Below are 18,641 nucleotides of genomic sequence, written 5' to 3'. Positions count from 1 at the left end.
TGTCACAGAAGCCTTTTCTTTGTTATATTGGTTGATGGTTTAATCTCAGTTGTCTTGTTGTTGTTTTTTTTAACTACATAAACTTGTTAATAATGAAGTTTAGGTTTGGGCGAACATTAAAAATGTCTGATTGGAAGTAAAATAACTGGTTCTTATAGATTGTATGAATATGGTGTTTTTAAACCAAATATTGTCAAGGGCTAGTGTCAGTGTACAAGGTAGGTCTCTAAAAATAGCATCAGTCCTTTGAGGGTACCTCATGCTGATAATGTCAGAAATGCTGTGTTAACCTTCTCACAGGCATAGCTAACCCAGTTCTCCTGTTTCACCGTGCTTCTTAGATATATATAGTCGTTGGCTTTAAATATCTTTTTCTGACTGGTCACAAAACGTTGTTGGGTGTTTGGGGTGCTTCTCTTCTTCTTTAAGCAGAAATTCTGTCAGCATATTGGTAATATTGATTAAGTAGAGAGGTATATTTGGTAGCTACGAAACAGAACAGCTAGTCATGCAAGCATTTACAAAAGGTTCCTTTTGTTCATTTCCAAAATGTGTGGATATAGATGGCAGAGTAATTGCAGTCTTAGTTAAGAGTGATGCAGTTTTTTTTCTGTATCTGTAAATAGTCAAGATATCTTCAGGATTTCAATTTGGAAGAAAAACTAAACCCTGTCACTCAGAGAAAATTAAGTCATTTTACCAATGTTGGAAAAGACCACAAACTGGTAGCCTGTAAAGAGTTTAAGAATATATTATCATGTTTTAATCTTTAAGAAATTTGCCTTAAAAAAAATGACTTGTGTGTTTGAAATTTAAAACTAATTCCTTCTCATTTCTAGGATAGAATTTCTGAGAGTAGAAAAATGAGTAAAATCTCCAATCTAAAAATTATTCTAAATTTAAAGTATCTTCCAATCAGAATATAAAGTAACCGTATAAATTAAATTAAAACTTACATCCACATTGCTACTGAATCATTCAATAAATATTTGTGCTCTGCCATGTTCACTCTTACTATGGCTAGAGACACAGCAGTGTTTAAGAAAAGCAAGGTCTGGCCATCCAGGAACTTAGAATTTCCTTTTATAAAACACAATTCTAGAAAACGTTTGAATTTATTCCAAACAAATGAGTCAGTGAATTTCATCTCATGTAGTGACTGTTGGAGTACAAGACAATTAAATATAATGGTCTTTATAATGAATATAAATGTTAGTTTATCAGGACGCAAATTAAGCAAAATGGAAATCCAAATAATATTTTCAGTTTTTATATACATGAGATGAAAATTAGTTACCATTTAATGATATATGAATTAATTATGTTATTTGATTTAGTAGATTGTATATACAACTTTATGGGTAAATTTTAGGAGCAAAAATGGTCATTTTAGATAAGATCACTACGGAAACTTTTACTAATACATAATTCTGAATATACATTTTATTTTTTTATTATGACTTATTTGTAAATTAGATCCATGTTCAACCAGAAGACATATTTTAAATGACTTGATAACTATGATTTGTTACTATGGGAACAGAAAATTATTTACAGTAAACTTTTACTAAAATATAGGAATAATATGTGCCCATGAAAATGATAGAGAAATAGCTAAATCAACAGATGCTAAATTCATAGGTAACCATCTCAGCCACTTGGCAAAACTTAACACTTGCATTTTACCTCTTATCAGCTTTATTTACTTATTCAGAAGTTTCTACCAATTTCCAAGTGAAGTGAGCATAGCATCAGATTTGGAGATAGTGAATGCTCATGATGATTTGGGCGTCATTTGACTTTTGCCCTAGGTCACTGGTAAGTAGGAAAATATTCTAAAATCAGTGACAGTTTAGATGTCCTGAATCAAGGTCATATTTGATTATTTTGAAAGTAACAGTAATACAAAAAATTTTGCTTAAGACAGTTCTCTAGTAGGAAAGCATTTAGTTGGCCCCTTATTTCTTACAGCAGAAATACACAAGTGGTTACGTGTGCCCATGCACACACACACTATTTTTAACATACCATTTTCCCACAATTTCATTTCAGTTTTAAACAATCTTCATGTCATCTTAAGTTGTATAATAGATTTATTTGGAATTAACATGGAAGCAGGTTTTTCTAGATCTAGGAAGATTCCCTAGAAGTTGTAGAATATTTAAAACTAACAATGATGAGGAAAAAATACATAAATTTAGAACCCAAGGAATGATTCTGACTTAAAATTGTAGGGAAAATTTCCTTGCCGTTTTATTACTAAAAATGTGAAGACATTTTAAAACATAATCATTTCAATAACAAAATACCTCTTTGTAAATGGCATTATTTTAATATGTAAAAAGTAACTTTTATGAACCTGTGTATACATAATTCTATTTATGAATTTAATAAAATTTACATCTTGTGGCTTCAAATTAATCAAAATTTTTGTGTTGCAAGTTAGGAAAAAAGTGTATTTTAATATATCCCTGAAGCATCAAGGTTCTGAGTTTAATGCTCACAGCTGAATCAATTATTCTTAAATGTGAAAGGCTAGTATAAATAATCATAATTGTTATTATCTAATTCTGCTTTAAACTATTCTTGGTATAAGTGCTTTTTCAGGAAAATGCAATATATTCTTGGTAATTTTTGAGATGCATTTTAACATTTCATTAGCTTGAAGTTACAAACTCCAATGTGTGATTGAGAATATTTTTGCATCATTATACATGACATCTTTAAGTTGTGTGACTTAATAAATACTAAAAGTATTTGATGAAATAACCCAATTTTCCAGGACTTTAAATTATTGGCAACAAATAAATTATTGGAACATGTAAAGCATCCCACTGTGTTAAAGATTAATTCCTGAGTCGCTAAAGTAGGTCCTGTTTCTTTTGTAAATAATCATGTTTGTAGTGTTCCCACACTTGTCACTTACAGCAGCTATTTGCCTATTAGAATCTCTGACCAAAAGCATCAAGTGGTTTCCTTTGATTCAGACTGAATGAATATTCTTTCTCCATTAAAAATATTCCTAGAACAAAGAGGTCACCTACTTTTTTACTTCCAGAGTTCATGGTAGTGACCAGAGTGATGCAAAGTTAATATAGAACCATTTATAAATTCAGTATGTTACTTACCATTTTTATTTGCTTGATAACATCTTTTGATATCTGTGCTTTTCAAAAATGTTCTTTATTTGTATGAGTGAAATATACTCATCCACTAAAATACTTAAGTCTGTTTAATGGCGATAGTCATCTATGTAAATGTCAATACTGTACAAAAGGGCTTCGTCATTGCACGCGGCCATCTTCACTACACACGAACATTTCTTACTGAGGTAGATTCTATTCAAATAGAATATTTTCTTCCTGAGCTTATGAAGAGACAATATGATGGAGATTTGCATTCCACATTAAGCCATCTGAGTAGTTAGCCAGCATATATACAGGTAATTTCTTATAATATCAGTGTTAGTTCTAATTAAATTAAAACATGTGGTAGATTTTTGTTACGTTTTCCCCAAAACAGAACATACTGTATTTTCATGTTAGCATAAGATAGCCTTAAATAGGGGCACATGGGTGGTACAGGTGGTTAGGCATCCGACTCTTGGTTTCGGCACAGGTTGTGTTCTCAGGGTTGTGAGATTGAGGCCCCAGTTGGGCTCCCCGCTCAGCGCTGGGTGTGCTTAAGACTCTCTCCCTCTCTCTCGGCCCCTCCCCCCATCGTACTCTCTCTCTCAAAAAAAAAAAATCTTTTAAAAAAATAGCCCTTAAGTAATACTACTATTTTTAACGTATTAATTTTAGACTTTAATAGAATTATAATACCTTCAGAAAAGCTATATTTACCAATGTCTTCAGGGAATTGCTCTAATTGAATTTAGTTACTGAAGAGGAAAGGAAAGTAGCACAGAAATAGATTTTAACAATTACCTCTCTTCATTAGTACGTTTTATGAATCTTCACATTTAAATTAATAGAGAGAACAATAATTAAAAATGGAGCTTCAGGAAAATTAGATTTAATTAAGAACACTCCTACTTTTCTGATTATTACTCCTGCTTTGATTTAATAATAAAATAATTGTTATAACTACATTTGAATGTAGCTTTATAACTTTTAAAGAATCCCGTTTGTGCCCTGTGAACTAAGAATCATAAGGCCAAAACCATACAACTGTTACATTGTGAAGTGAAGAGAAAGCTCAGTATTTCTGATTCGTGCATGTCTATACCAAAGAAACATCCTTTATGAATAATAAAATGATAAAAATGTTTAATAGAACAAAACATGTTAAAACCCAAAAGAAGTAAGACATAATGGAAACACTGTAACTCTTTTGTTCACTTCTTTCCAAGGGTCCCTCCAATAACTGTCAAATCATCCAAGTCACTAGATGGCAGAGTGGGCAGAGAACCTAAGGACATGAGGACATGATGGTGGTATCCTCACCAACTAGTTAAGCCCCTATAACCTTGGATAAGCCACTTAAGCCTTAGGGGACTCTGTTTCCTCATCTGTAAATTTAGGTAGTTGTAGGTGGACTGCCTGAATTCTAGTGTCCCTTTAAGACTAAAATTGTGTCTGTGCTGCCTTATTGCAGCATGATAAGCATATATTGGGCCAATAATAATGACTGACACTTGTGGATGCATAAGGCAATAACCAAATGCCATTTTTAATTTATGGTATTTTGTATTTTACTGAAGCCCAGACAACAATGAAAAGCTCTATTTCTAAATTTACTTGATGTGATATAAAGTGAATTTTATAACCCTAGTTAGTTTTTTACTTGTTGTAATTTTTAAACTCTCAAATTACAGGACAATACTCAAAATAATTACTTTCTTAACCATATATTCAATAAGTACTTATGAGTGGCTACTATGTGCTAGGAGTTGATGGTAGAGTGATAACTCAGACAGATGCCATTCCTGATCACTAGGAACTTAGAGTAATGTAAGGTAGAATGTAGTTCATTTCACTGTGATCCATTTTATGATTATATGATCAATACTTTCAATAGTATGGTGGTACATAAATATAGGTTGATTGTTCTAATCTTTTCCTTTCACATATCACAAGCCTCTGTTTTAAGAAATAGCTGTGTTTACAATATATAATATATTCATAGCTGTAACTTAGGATTTGGACTGTACAAACTGGAAAGTTTGTACAAGAGTCTAGGGGACTCTACATGTCTATAACTTAGGATTTGGACTGGAAAAGACATTAGAATTTTCTCTTCTGCATTCTTGCTTTACATTGAATCGTTACAATGAGGTAATTAATTTGAAGATCAATTTGAACTCACTTTGAAGATCCTTTTAAGTGGTTAAAAAGAATTATAAAGACCTATCCTTTGTAGAAATCTTTAGATGAATCTTCAATAAAAGTAAGTTTCTGTAGCATTTGGAGAGAAAAAAAAGGCCATTCTTAAGAGGATTAAAAGCAGAAAGAAAAATGTAGATGTGTGAGCCTCTGCATGAATTATTGTCATCCAGTTATGGCGCACTGACTGAGTTTGGCACTACTATAGATGAGTAAACGTCTTTATCTTTAAGAAACAAATCTGTGTTATTATCCGTTTAAATAATACTTTCATAGCACTTATCACTAGCTAGTTCTAACCAATGCTAAAACTACTACAAACCCTTATTCCCTGTAATGTCATAAAAACTATAACACAAATACTTAGCGATATTGAAATAAGTTAGAATTGGCAAACTTGTGATGGGATAGTATTATCTCTACTTCACTGGTCAGAACAAAACGCACAAAACCGAGGCACAGAGTGGTTAAGTAACTTGACTGAAATCACCCAGCTAGACAGAAACAGGTCGTTAAACCCAGACAGTCTGAGTCCAGAGCCCATGCTTTTAACTACTGTGGTCCAGCGTCTTTTCTGCCACACATGCCTCTGTTCACTGCTGTTGAGATTGTACAGTCTCCTTTCACTTCATGGTCTCACATTTGATGACTTTGTGAGTTAGAGAAAATTACTTAATCTCTCTAAGCCTCAATCTTTTTATTTTTTAAAAGGATAAAAGAGTAGTACCCCCTCCTGAGACTGGTGAGATTAGGGGAGTTAGTGCAGGTAAAGTGATTACGCAAGCACATGGCAAGCTCTCAATAAATGCATCATCGGTGCCGTCATCATCATTGTCGTCTTCACCCTCATTATGGATTATTGTGATAATCAGTCTAATAATGAGTGTATTCTATTGTAGAAATGAGAAGAGGAGGGAGAGTTGAAAGTTTTATAGAATTAAAATCTCAGTTGAATCTAGAAAGATTAATAGAAATTAGTAGGGATAGAAACAAAAGCAAACAAGTTCTAAAAGATGCCCATAAACCCTTTCGTGTGCGGTAGTAGAAAGTTTGTACAAGAGTCTAGGGGACTCTACATGTCCGTCACCACCACCCCCCATCACCAAACTTCTCCTCTGACTCTTCCCTCTCAGCACTTCCCTTTCCGGTCCCCTTACTTTGCTTGAACATACCAGGCACACATCTGCCTTAGGGCCTATGCACTTGCTCTGTCATTTTCCTGAGATACACTTTCCATGAGATATGTAGGTGGCTAACTCCCTCCTCACCTTATATCGCCTATTCAGTGACTCCTTCCCTGATGACCCTACTTAAGATGGCCATCTGCATCTGCCCCCAAACTCCACCCCCACACACATTTCTGATCCTCGTTGCCCTGGTGTACTTTTTGTTGTTACTAGCATTTGTTACCTTTGATTATACTATAGAATTTGCTTGTTGAGGGCTTTTTGTTGTTGTTATGTATTTTTTGTCTCCTACGGATAAAATGTCAATTGCTTAAAGGCAGGAATCTTCCCCCTCTCCCCCCGACAGACCTATGCCAAGCACTTAGAATGGTCTGGCTTATATACATGTTCAACAAATATTTGTTGAATGAATAAATGAGTGAAAACCTTTATGACAGGGAGTTACATGAATTGGCCTAAAACTCTGCTCTCATTCTGCTCTCACTCTGCTGAATATGAGAAAAGGAATATTTTTCCTCGCAGTCCCTGAGCACTCTTGGGACAAAGCTTCAATTTCCCATAATGGTATATTTTCAGTTTGAGCTCAGCTGCCTACTGGGCCTCCAGCAGCTCACCTTTGCTTTAGGAACTTTGCTTTCCTTCCCAACAACCTTCCCCATTGATTTCAGGCATGTGCCATGTGCTTCTCTACTCTCCTACACTCTACAACACCCTCTCCTCAGCACAGGATCAACAAAGTAAAGAAGAATATCAGAGATATTCCTTTAATATGAGAGATTATGTTCTAGTGCTTTCCAAGGCTTACCCCAAATAGTTTCTTCCCTTCTTGAGCAAGGGTGCAACCCCAAGGGCGTACATCAGAACCAACTTCTTCCCTTCTCTTTGCTGACGGTACATGACAGAAACAGGGTAGGAGCCAGACAAACTTATATTCTAATCCCAGCTCTACTTCTTACTGACTGGGTGGCCTTGTCCTGAGCCTGTTTCCTCATCTTTTAAAATGAAGATGACACCTGAAAGGATCGTCATGGAGGTTAATAAGTCAGTGCCTCCCTCAGTACCTGTCCTAGAGTTATCCTTTGATATAGCCTCTTTTCCAACAATTCGAGAAAAGTGGTAAGCGAGGATGTTTCTCTCCTCTGTGTCAACCCTTTTTTCATCCCTCAGAAGTGAGACGTCATGGTAAAGGAAGGCCCGAGAACACACAGCTAAAACCCTGAACTGGAAGGGCAACACAGGTGTAGCCAGTTTTTGGCAATAGTGAGAGATGGGGAGAGACGAGCAGCCCCAGAAGCCTGTACTCACTGTGAAGGTGGACTTCACACTCTGATGTGTATTTCTAGTGGGGCTGACAGCAGGGCTTGGCATATATGAGACACTCTAATTATCTGGCATCAGTAAGGAATGACAGTTGTCTCTTTGTTGTTGGAAGGAAGGGATATCAGGAGAGAAAAATAAGCATAAATTTGTAAAGAATCAACTATTGAGAGAAAGCTATACAATTATTGAGATTAAAATGCATGTTACTTTCAATGGTTTCTCTGGGATTTTTTAAAATAAGTTTTAGTTTCTTGACCACAATATTTTATATTTATTTCAAATATATAGTAGGCAAGATGCATTTTAGGTCAAGTAGACATATGCAAGCTGCTGCTTAGGGAGGTAAACTCTCTATATAAACATTTCTTTGGAGTTCCAAATGTTCAGTGTATACATATATGCTTCTGGAACATAGAGTAAATTGAGAACTTTATTCTTTGACTTGTGATATGTAATTAGCTTTTTAAAATGTTACATGGTTACAAAAGCATGTTTATAATAACTTTGGAAATAATTTTAATACTTTGATTTAAAATGATTATGTGAAGGATATTTCACCATGGTATTTTTCTTCTCCTCCTATTTTGTGGGGGAAGAATGACAAACAACAGATCCTTGTAGCACCCTGGTTCAACTTGTAAATGCAGAGGGCTCGTCCCCCTCTATGTGGTCTTTCAGCACCATTGCTGTCATCACATCCATCATCACTACATTGCTCCCCTGGACTTCTTTACTCATTAGGAGAGGCCAAGTTGCTCAGCAGGGGTCCACATTAAATCATTCCTGCAGACAGACCTGTCTAGACTAAGGGAGTCCCAACTTCTTGTGTCTCCTGTTGGGCAACTTGTGTCTTCCACCCAGCACCAGTTCTGATTTTTTATTTATTATTGTTTGTTTTTATTTTTAAAAGCACTGACTGACAAAACCATCTAAGTAAGATAGTTGTCATTTCTCATGTCTATTGCTTTTATCATTGTATGGTATTACTGTAGCTTTATTCATCATATATTTTGTATTTCTTTAACATTTCATTCCACAGGCACTCCAGAAAGTCTGAAAGATCTAGCATCCAAAAACAGACTAGGAAAGGCACTGCCTCTGATGCAGAAAGGTAGGCTTGGTGTTGTGCTGTGTGGCCATCTTCTATTTCAACTGATAAATTCAGGGGTGCCTTCACTCTCATTTTACATGATCAGTTTTTAAACGTAGTGTGTGATGTTTAAAGACATTCACGTAAATAGATCTCCTATATGGGAATAGCCTCAAAAAACAAGAGGAGGGTAATTTGAAGTGGCCCTTAAATCTTAGGGTTTAAGAAAAACCTCATTTATTTCTCTTAGTGATCGCTCTGATTACTAAAGAGGACCAAATCTGTGCTCATTACTATTTACATTTTAGGACATTAATATTTTGGTTCTGAGATTGTTTAAATGTTATCAGTGAATATAATACTTAGAATATGCAAATATTTTGAGTGTTATTTATCTGAATGTCATCTTTTAAATCTCTTTTCTGAAAATAGATCTAAGATTCTACTTGTATATGAAAGATATTTGTTGAGTTAATGTAAAATTAAAGGAATTACTGACCTTTCTTTGCAATTCACCCAACTTTACAATTATTTTTTTATTATTTTTAGGTGTAAGGTATTAACACAATATTTTACATAGTTGTAAAAACCACCTAATGTCCCATTAACATATTATTCATTCATTCGAAAAGCATTGAGAACATACAGGGGGACACAGATGTAAATGAAAGAAAGTATTGAAGTCTTATAGCTATTACTATAAAGGTATGCACAAGATACAGTGAAAACACAGGAAAAGGAGTGGAGTGCAGAAAGGAAATATCTCGTAAAAGGCGTCACTTGAGCGAAATCCAGATATGTAAAAGTAGATGTGAAGAAAATATTCCATGAGAAAGAAAAAACTATGAGAAAACGCTGAAGCTTAAAATTTTCCTCTTGATTTGAGGGGATCCATACCCATTTTGAGAGGGAGAATCCTTGCAGGAGATGGGAGAGAGTGTTGAAAAGAAAACTGGAGAAATCCCTAGATGTTATGTTACACACGACCTTGTGAACTGTTTAACAGAATTTCAGCCTCTGCTTTATCCATCCATGAGCCATTGATGGGCTTGAGACATAAGAGGCTGATGATTGACTTTGAGTTCCAAAATTGTAGATTGCTCTAACAACATTTTGTGGGTGGATTGAAAGATCCAAGGGCAGATACAAGACACCAGCTAGACTGTCACAATAGGCTTGATTGAGATGAACTCTGGACAGTTCAGTTATTCACTTAAAAGGTATGTGCCAACCTATGTGCTAAGTTCAAGGAGTAAAATAGTGAACACCAATAGAGGAAAGCTTCCCAGGAGATATAACCTCTGAGTTGAGATCAGAAAAATGAGTAGCTATTAGTTATATCAAGGGGTGTGGGTAAAAGGAAGATGGAAGTTATTCCTAGCTAATATCTGTGGAAATACTGACTATTTAGGGAATCTAATGTACAATAGGACGAGGATTTAGAGAATTCAAAAAGTGTTGAATAGAAATTCAGTTTTACAAAGGAGCTAGGCTTTGAGAAAGGAACAGAGTTCTAGCACTTAGGTAGGTAGGTAGGTAGGTAGGTAGGTAGGTAGGTAGGTAGATAGCCTGTAATGAAACAGTATTGTTTCCATTTACATATTCTTTAATGTCAACTCAGTTAACTGCAGTTTCTTTTCTAGCATTATAAATGACTTAAGTTCCTTAGACAGCTTTTTAATCTTCAGCCATCATTCACTGCCCCTCTGCCTCAAAGACAGACATAATTTCAATTATTTGACATGATTGAAATTTTTCCTCAGTCTTATTCTTTTCATTCCATTCAGGCTTTAATTCTAAATTTAACAGTTACTACCGTGTGCAGTTTTATTTAGGACAGATCAATGAACAAGTCTTTTTGACAATAGGATGCTGTTTTATAAAATGCTATATGATTCTAGAATCAACTGATGATGCTTAACTACAAATGAGTGGTATTTGGGCATTTTCCTCTACAGCACTGAAACTATCTGTAGATAAACACAAATCCTCCTTCCTTCCAAAAAGAATAGCAAGAATTTGATTGATTCCCAGTCTCAAATGTTTGCCGCTTAAGGACCATGTTCATATTACTCTTGTTTTATTAACTTTGCTAATAGATTTTAATGTAGAAAACTCAAACCTTCTAAATGTGTAGATTTGTTTGATTATATTTATAGCTCTCCATGGATTTGTATTAGAGTGTAAATTATATGCCTGATTTTTAAGTGAATTGTTGAATAACTAGTTATAAAAGAATTGGCCTGGATTATCTACGTTTGTGTTAGCTCTTACTTGTTTAGAAGATACCTTGAGTTGACATCTAACTACAGGTGAATTGAGGTCACACAGTATGAATGCTTTGGACATTGATTCAAGGTCTTCGGGAAGTTAACAACATACTCAAAGGATTCATATCACACAGTCACACCTTGGCCTCTGGCAAAATTTGCTATTTAATGGTCATCATTTTGAAGGCCCTTTGAAGGCCTTAACAAATTTGGCCTTATGGGGAATAGTGCTGTAAGAAAATATTTTGAAAGATATGGTGACCCGTTATAGGCAGAAGACAAGCAGAACTCATGTCCGACTTTTGTGCCTAGCATTTACAGCAGTGCTTCATATTCTCTCAGGAAGCTCCTTAGTAAAAGTCTCATATGAACTCAGCTATATGACCTGCTAGCACCGTTTCTCCTTTCTACTCTAGTGACTTTTCTTTTTGTGGAACTATACTCTGCAACCTACCAAGGGGATGTTTTGTCAGGACTAGTATTTAGAATTAACCAATTCTAAGAGGAAAGCTTCCCAACATATATGAGTTTTACGTTGTACTGGTGCTATTGGAAAGACAATGTGTAGGCCCGTAATGGCCATTACAAGAGGAAACATTTTGTACAGTTGACCTTAAATACCATGTGCATGTCCATCCTTTAACAAGCCATAAAAAAAAGAAGAAGAACTATATTTTTAAGCTGCAATAGAAGAAATTTACTGCAAGGCCATCTGCAACAATAGATATGTCTGACTAACAACCTCAAATTTTGGTGAGAAATGTGCTTGGACTCAGTAGTAAATACTTAGATACACATTTGGAGATGGTGAACTAGCTTCAGACATACTTAGGTTTGAATTGGAATTTTGCTTTAGAAGCCATATTGTTGGTTTAAAAAATTATGGGATATTTATAGATCTATGTAATGGAAAGGTTTTCATTAAATGCCATCTCCCATACATTTTATTACAACAAACTCTCAGGAGACAATTCTGTTAAATCTTGCCAAACAGTTTGATATTTGGATATATGTTTAGATTTGGGTTCCAATATATCCAAGGATTTGCCATTTTTTATCTTGTGATATGCAAACAAATCCTATCTCAGTAGGTGGCCCAGGGAGCATCAGTAGATCTGTGTGGATCCTGCCTTTACCACGCATTATCTCTTTGTCTTTTTACAAGTCACTCTATGATCCTCACTTTTTCTGTTTATAACTTAGGAATAATGATACTTCTCAGAGTTGTTATGAGAATATCCAAAAAAAGTACATACATGTGTCTGTATGTGTGCGTGTGCGCACATGTGCATGCATATGTCCATGTATACACAGACATTCAGTGCCTGGCTCCATATTGAAGCTCAGTAACGAATAGTCGCTACCGTCATTTTACGTATCCCCCATGCACTCCCTCTTCCATTCCCTCATATGGCTGTCCCTCATCTCTTCCGTTCTTGCACCCTTATGTTCTTAGCACATCCCATTCCATTGAAAACATCAAGGCTTGACAGCCCGGATTCTCAACATTTCACTCCTGTACCTCAGAATTTCTTGATTGGTCTTTCCTCCAGTCTGAAATGAACGGCACTTGATTCCATTATCTCTCATCTCTAAAACCTTGCTCTTCTCAAAGTTCCGCATTTTCACTCTCCTCAGTTTTCCTTCCTGTAATTCAGACGTACTGCCACCCTCCTCTCTCTTCCTCAGGTGGTGCTCCTTTGGTCTGTGCTTTCATACTCATTATACTTCGGCTGGCAGCAGGGCCTGTTTCATCATTGAGGGACTTTTAGTTCATGTCAAAGAAGAAACAGATCTGGTGCTAAATGATGCACCTTAAACACTATGCAGGCTGTTCTCAGACACTGCAAGCATGTGGTTTTGGAGAGGGAACACTAAGTCATGGAGTCTCGATCTGTATAATACTCACTTAGAAAGCCACTTATTTGTCTCCAAAATTGCTTTTTATATCTTTACCATTCAGTTTGGTGCCATAGAAGATCCACCTAAATTATTCATATTTCAAGTCAAATTTAAGTAGTCCTTTTAGTGCTTATGAATTGCATTAAGGAATGAAGCAAGATTTTAGTGAAATTGAAATGAAATTTCTCAATACTAGGGTGAAAACCATTATTCACTTTTTAGACCACACTAAGAAAGTGAATTTTGAACAAGGATGGCTTGAAGTTTATTCTCATGGTAATGGCTTTTAAAGAATGATAGATAAAAACTCATTCTTTACCAAAGGAAAGGGCTTGATCATGCAGTCCTTTCCATATAAATTAATTCTACAGAGTTGAGTTATGTGAAAAGTCAATTGAGAATGAATGAACAGTCTTAGTATGTATTGTTAGTCCTTTTTTCTTTTAATCTGGAAATTGACACAATAGCCCAGTTTTTGGGATTTGCATTAGGGTCTGATAAAGCATTAAAACGTAGGTCAAGAAGATAAAAATGCACATTTATTACAGTTCTAAGTGTACCTGTTCCCATTTTATTGTTCTGAAACAGAGAAGATACCCTGAATTAAAACAATTACAGCTGTGAAAACCATTTTATTTAAAAGAAAAATTGTCAATCTGAATACAAATTGAATTAAATAATTAATGTACTTCCGGTGATCAATATGTATTCTTTACTCTCACACTTCAAATCACTTGATAAGTGGATTTACAGCATTGTTTCAAAAAGGATGAGGAATGATTTCTTTGCATCTGTCACTGTAAAAAATAATCCATATCGGGTATTTTAAACATTCATTTTATTTAAAATACATACTGGAAATGATTTTTTAAAAAGGCAAAAGCATGTATCTGTTTTAAACAAGATACATATCAGTTTTTAATTCTTAATCCTTAATTCGTAAATTGGCTTCTTAATAATTTTGAACTCTATATTAAGGTAGCTGTCAATATATGGACAAGTATCTTTTCTGACTTCTTTTTTTAATCTTAGAAGATGTGTTATTATCCATACCTCAGCCATTTGTATTTAGTTCACTAATGAAATATATTCCATCTTATTGTATCATTTTAATTTGTTGGTCTGCTTAAATTAACCTCAGAAGACATCTTCCTTTTGCAGCCTACTTGGGATAAACTTCCTATTGCAGATTAAAATTATGAACATTGTAAAAATATACACAGAGTCCTACAGGGCACTATTTCTTCTTGAAGGCAAGTGCTTGAAGTATCGCTGTTTTCGTTATTCTAATCATATTTATTCATTCAATCAAGGTATCTGTATTGAGTTCTTGCTCTCTATACAGCTGTATTCTAGGCACTGGAGATGCAGCTCAGTAAAAACCAAGAGACAGAAGTCTCTGCCCTTGTACAACTTAACAAGAGGTTTATTACATTGGAGGAGTCTGGATTAGCCCTCTAAAAACCACATGGAATGTACATTTGCAATAACTTGTCAGTTTCTTTTGAATTCCATTTCAGTGATTGCATGATGATGGTTTCTTCTGGTTTTTAAAGTCGCTGCTTTGTAAGAGTAACCAGGTTTTCCTTGGACGAATGTGTTGGTATCAAGCTTAATGTGAACCTGCTGACTGAAGATCTTTTTTGGCCCTAATGTTTTAGGGTTCTCCCACCATGCCTTTCTAGAAGGGGATACGCAGCCCTAAGAGCGACTGATCAGCCAGTTCTTAGGGGAAAACATCCCGCTCGCTCAAGGTCGAGTGAGCACTCTAGTGTCAGAACACTGTGTTCTACTCGCCACCTTGCCCCCGGAGGGTCGGCGCCACCTTCTCCGCTTCTGACAAGGTCGCTATTCAGTGTCCAGCCCAGCATTCATGTTCTGCCTCCGGGTGTTGGTGTGGTGTTGTACTTTCCTGAGCACTTGATGCTTTCACTCATTATGACACCATAATTTTTAATCCTTTGTGGCACTTAACCTCTTCCACATCCTCTATTACTTGCATCTATCTTCACTGTGCTGATAGTGGTCTATAGTTCCTGCCAATTAGCTATCATTGAAAATTAAATTTGGCTGTGTTATGTCCTTCCATCTGTTTGTGGCATATTCATATATATATATTTTTTAATTATGTAAAATTCTTTATGAGAAATTACCTGGAAAATTCAATGTGTATTTGCTTTAAAAAGTATGAGAGAAATTTTTTTACAAAAATCTTTTCTGTGTGTTCAGTAAAATCTTAGAGTGTTTAAAAGTTTTTTAGTCTAAAAAAAAACTGAATGCCAGCAGATGGAGGTCAGCTTAGTCCTGTGCAGTTGTAATGTTTCTGCACGCTTCTGAGATTTATATTTGTAATTTCGGTCCTTGCACCAGTATATTTTATAGCATGTACCCAAGGTTATTTTTTTAAATATCTGTCAAGGTTTTTCCTATTTAAAAATAAGCAACAAATGAATGCTAATTTATAAAAGTCTACAGCTAGAAGTATTCTAATCACTTATAAATAATTCTAGATATAAATATTGACTTAATAGTAGCAACTTAGACAACAGCCTTTTTAAACTAATTTATCTACATTGTTAGGATTCAGAGGCTGTAAGTAGATATATTTGGTTCAGCACTACCAAAAATGGATAACTTGATGGAAAGCCACAACTTCATAGAAAGTTAATTCAAAGAAGTGAGTCTGATTTTACTCAATTCAGGAATTCATTATGCAGAACTATGTGTGACAGACATTACCCTGTCTCTTTTAGCCTCTTTTTGTAGGATTTCTTTTTATACATATCATCAAAAGCATTTGATTTTGTTTCCAAAGGCTGAGTTAGGAGGTTTATGTCTGTTTTAATAGTAACAGGAAGAGGGGAAAGGTATCTGTCAGGCCCTCTTGGAGTTTCACCATTTCATTCGCCCTTTGTTTTTTGCCCACAGAATGCACAGACAAGCAAGTCCAACCCATCCTCCTCCTGCAGACACATCCTTCAGCAATCGGAGGGGACGACAGCTCCCACAGGTGCCAGTGAGAAGCAGCAGTATAGAACAAGGTATCCAATAAAGAGAGATCATTGTCCAAAAACCTGGAATTTGAGACCCACCTCTTCTTATACACCTTTTATTAAATGAATAAGACTTTAATTTATGTAGGTTACTGAATCCTAAGATTTTGTGTCTTAGAATTTTATTCCCAGAACCAAGTTATAGTGGTTCATGGCATATACTCCGTTTTTGCTGAGTGAGTGAATGAATGAATTTTAGATTGTCAATTAAGAGAACGAATTGAGCCCTAGAAATACCTTTTTTCAAAGGGAACAAAAAAAAAGAAAGTACAGTTTTTAAAATCTCAGTATAATATGGCATTTTATGTGTTAGAAGAAGGTTTATTTAAGCTTGTTTTTAAAATATTTTTAAACATGCATTTGCTCATGTTGAAGTCTTTACGGTATTTTAACTTTTAACTTACTTGCAATATCCTGGTTTTTTATACAAGTTTTATGAAAAAATAACAGAGCACACATTTTAGTGTTTGGGGTTTTTTTTTTTAACAGTTCATGTTACTTACAGTTTCTCTTATTTTAAGCACATACACACTGTGTTTATTTTCCTAGAAGGAGAGAGAAAGAGCAAGAGAGAATGAGAGAGACAGAAAAAGAGAGGAGAGAGTTTTGATAATGGAAATTAAATTCCCTAAACCATCTGAGCTAGATTATTTCAATACAGAGTTAAAATAGTTACTGGTTTTTTTCATGTGACCCAAAGTCTATCCCATTTCTTAGTAGTGAAAAGGTTTATCAGTATATGTTATCACACAGGCATTATCAGAGATCCATTAAGTAATGTACTGAAATAATTTTTAATTTGGGGTTATAATATAAAGACAGAGTACTTCTATTTAAAACACGTGTTCAAAATCTTCATCCCCATAAAAAAACTAAAAGGTTAACATTTTGAATATTTTTTTCAACAGTGTTGGTTGTTGCTGGTGTGAAACTTGTATTTCATTCTATATTGAGAGAGCTGCATACGTGTTTTACTTACTTAATTGAAGTAATTTACTGAATGTATCACAGAAATGTATCACAGAAGTATCACAGAAATGATCTAAGAAGATAAATACATTGTTTCAAAGATTGATATGACAGAGGGTATGAACAGAATACTTGGTTGTAGAAAAATTAGTGTAGATTTTAAGAAATAATCAACTTACTAATAGAGGAACGCTGCTATCGTAAACTCTAGATGTGTATTATTTTTAAAAATTATACGTCTCCTTGATATGTCATGCTTCGGTGTCCAGGGTTGTCATGAGAGTATTCATTTAGTTAATAAGGAATCTGTGATGCCATGTGAAACTCTGACTTTCTTTTCTAAAACAGCGATCAGTTCATTGGAATTCTCAATTCATGTGTTTAACAAACTTTCTTTTCTCTTTTGGGAACATTTCGATAAGACAATTCATACTTAATGTTTTTAAGACTAATTAACAATAGCCCAGATGAAACTGCTTTAAATAAAATTTGGTGTCTATTTAAATTATCCATTCATGAACTCCTGTTGCACAACTAAAAGAACCACAAATTCTGGAATTTTGCTACAAACTCAGTGGCCATATTTTGCTAAACATCAATATCCAAAAAGTCATGTATTCCTAAAATTCTTTGCATTTCCTCCAGTTGCTAAAATACTCTATAGGGTAAAAGAATATAAGGGTACTGCGTAGAACTCTTATGTAGTGAGATTATAGTTATATTATTTCTATAGAAACTAGAATTGCTTCCATGAAATCCGTTGGATTGTATGCTGAATTTGGGTTTTTTTTAAAAAAGCTATGTTCTATTGTTAATATCAACATTACTGTTTATGATATTCATATTCACAGTTGTCTTTCAGAGAAATCATCAATTTGTAAGGATTGAATTGAGGTGGGAAGAAAGGAATGACTGAGGATGAAATTGATGGAGTTATTGAAATTTAATATAAATATACTAGTCAACACTTTTTGTTTGAGGTTCCTGAAATTTATGGTCTCAAGAGTCATATACATAAAACCTTTTAAAAATATGAGAACAAACGTGTTATTGTATCTAAGTGTTCATCCATAATTAAAGCAGATCTGGTTTACTTTTGATTTTATTATGTACTCTGGGACTTTTGGAAAATGATAATAGTATCTACCGTCATTGTATCATGGAATTATTTCAGACTGAACAGACATGGTATCTTTGTGTGTCCTAAAATATGTTTTTAAAAGTGAACTTTTCATTTGATCCAAAGACTAGCCAGAATTTAGCACGTTAAATTTATGATCGATTTCATTGTTGTTCATAGGGCTATAGAATTACAGCTTTTTTTTCTTTTGATAGTATTTTTTTAAACAGGTCAATCTTCTATGAAGTTAATGCTGAATGCAGTTCATTTGCAGTTAAGCCTCTACTTCCTTCTTTCCAATCTTCTTTTTTGTTGCTGGGTTTTTTGTTTTTTGTTTTTTTTTTAACCAAGGGTAGTTTTATTTTTTTTGAAAAAAGAACTGAGTTGATGATAAGCAGTTGTT

General features: G+C 34.6%; 1 protein-coding gene across 14 annotated transcripts in view; it reads left to right on the top strand.

The window, feature by feature from the left end:
* Positions 1-18,641, top strand: part of RIMS1 (regulating synaptic membrane exocytosis 1) — a 393,719-nt gene that overhangs the window by 266,577 nt on the left and 108,501 nt on the right. For 10 of the 14 annotated variants that reach the window (XR_015722249.1, XM_087856955.1, XM_087856957.1 and 7 more), the window contains 3 exons: positions 8,874-8,945; positions 14,758-14,940; positions 16,025-16,137. Coding sequence is in view for 13 of the 14 variants with exons in the window: in XM_087856955.1 (XP_087713081.1) it covers positions 8,874-8,945; positions 14,758-14,940; positions 16,025-16,137 (368 nt within the window). In the remaining variant the exon portion in view is untranslated. The remainder of the gene's footprint in view (positions 1-8,873; positions 8,946-14,757; positions 14,941-16,024; positions 16,138-18,641) is intronic. The other 4 variants (XM_045803606.2, XM_045803577.2, XM_087856962.1 and 1 more) reach the window with 1 other exon arrangement.

The sequence above is a fragment of the Ursus americanus genome, chromosome 29 (assembly GCF_024610735.1).
Source record: "Ursus americanus isolate L20-20 chromosome 29, mUrsAme1.1.p, whole genome shotgun sequence".
In the NCBI taxonomy this organism is placed as follows: Eukaryota; Metazoa; Chordata; class Mammalia; order Carnivora; family Ursidae; genus Ursus; species Ursus americanus.
The sequence above is the reverse complement of the archived record's forward strand: the minus strand, read 5'-3'. Positions and strand labels throughout refer to the sequence as shown.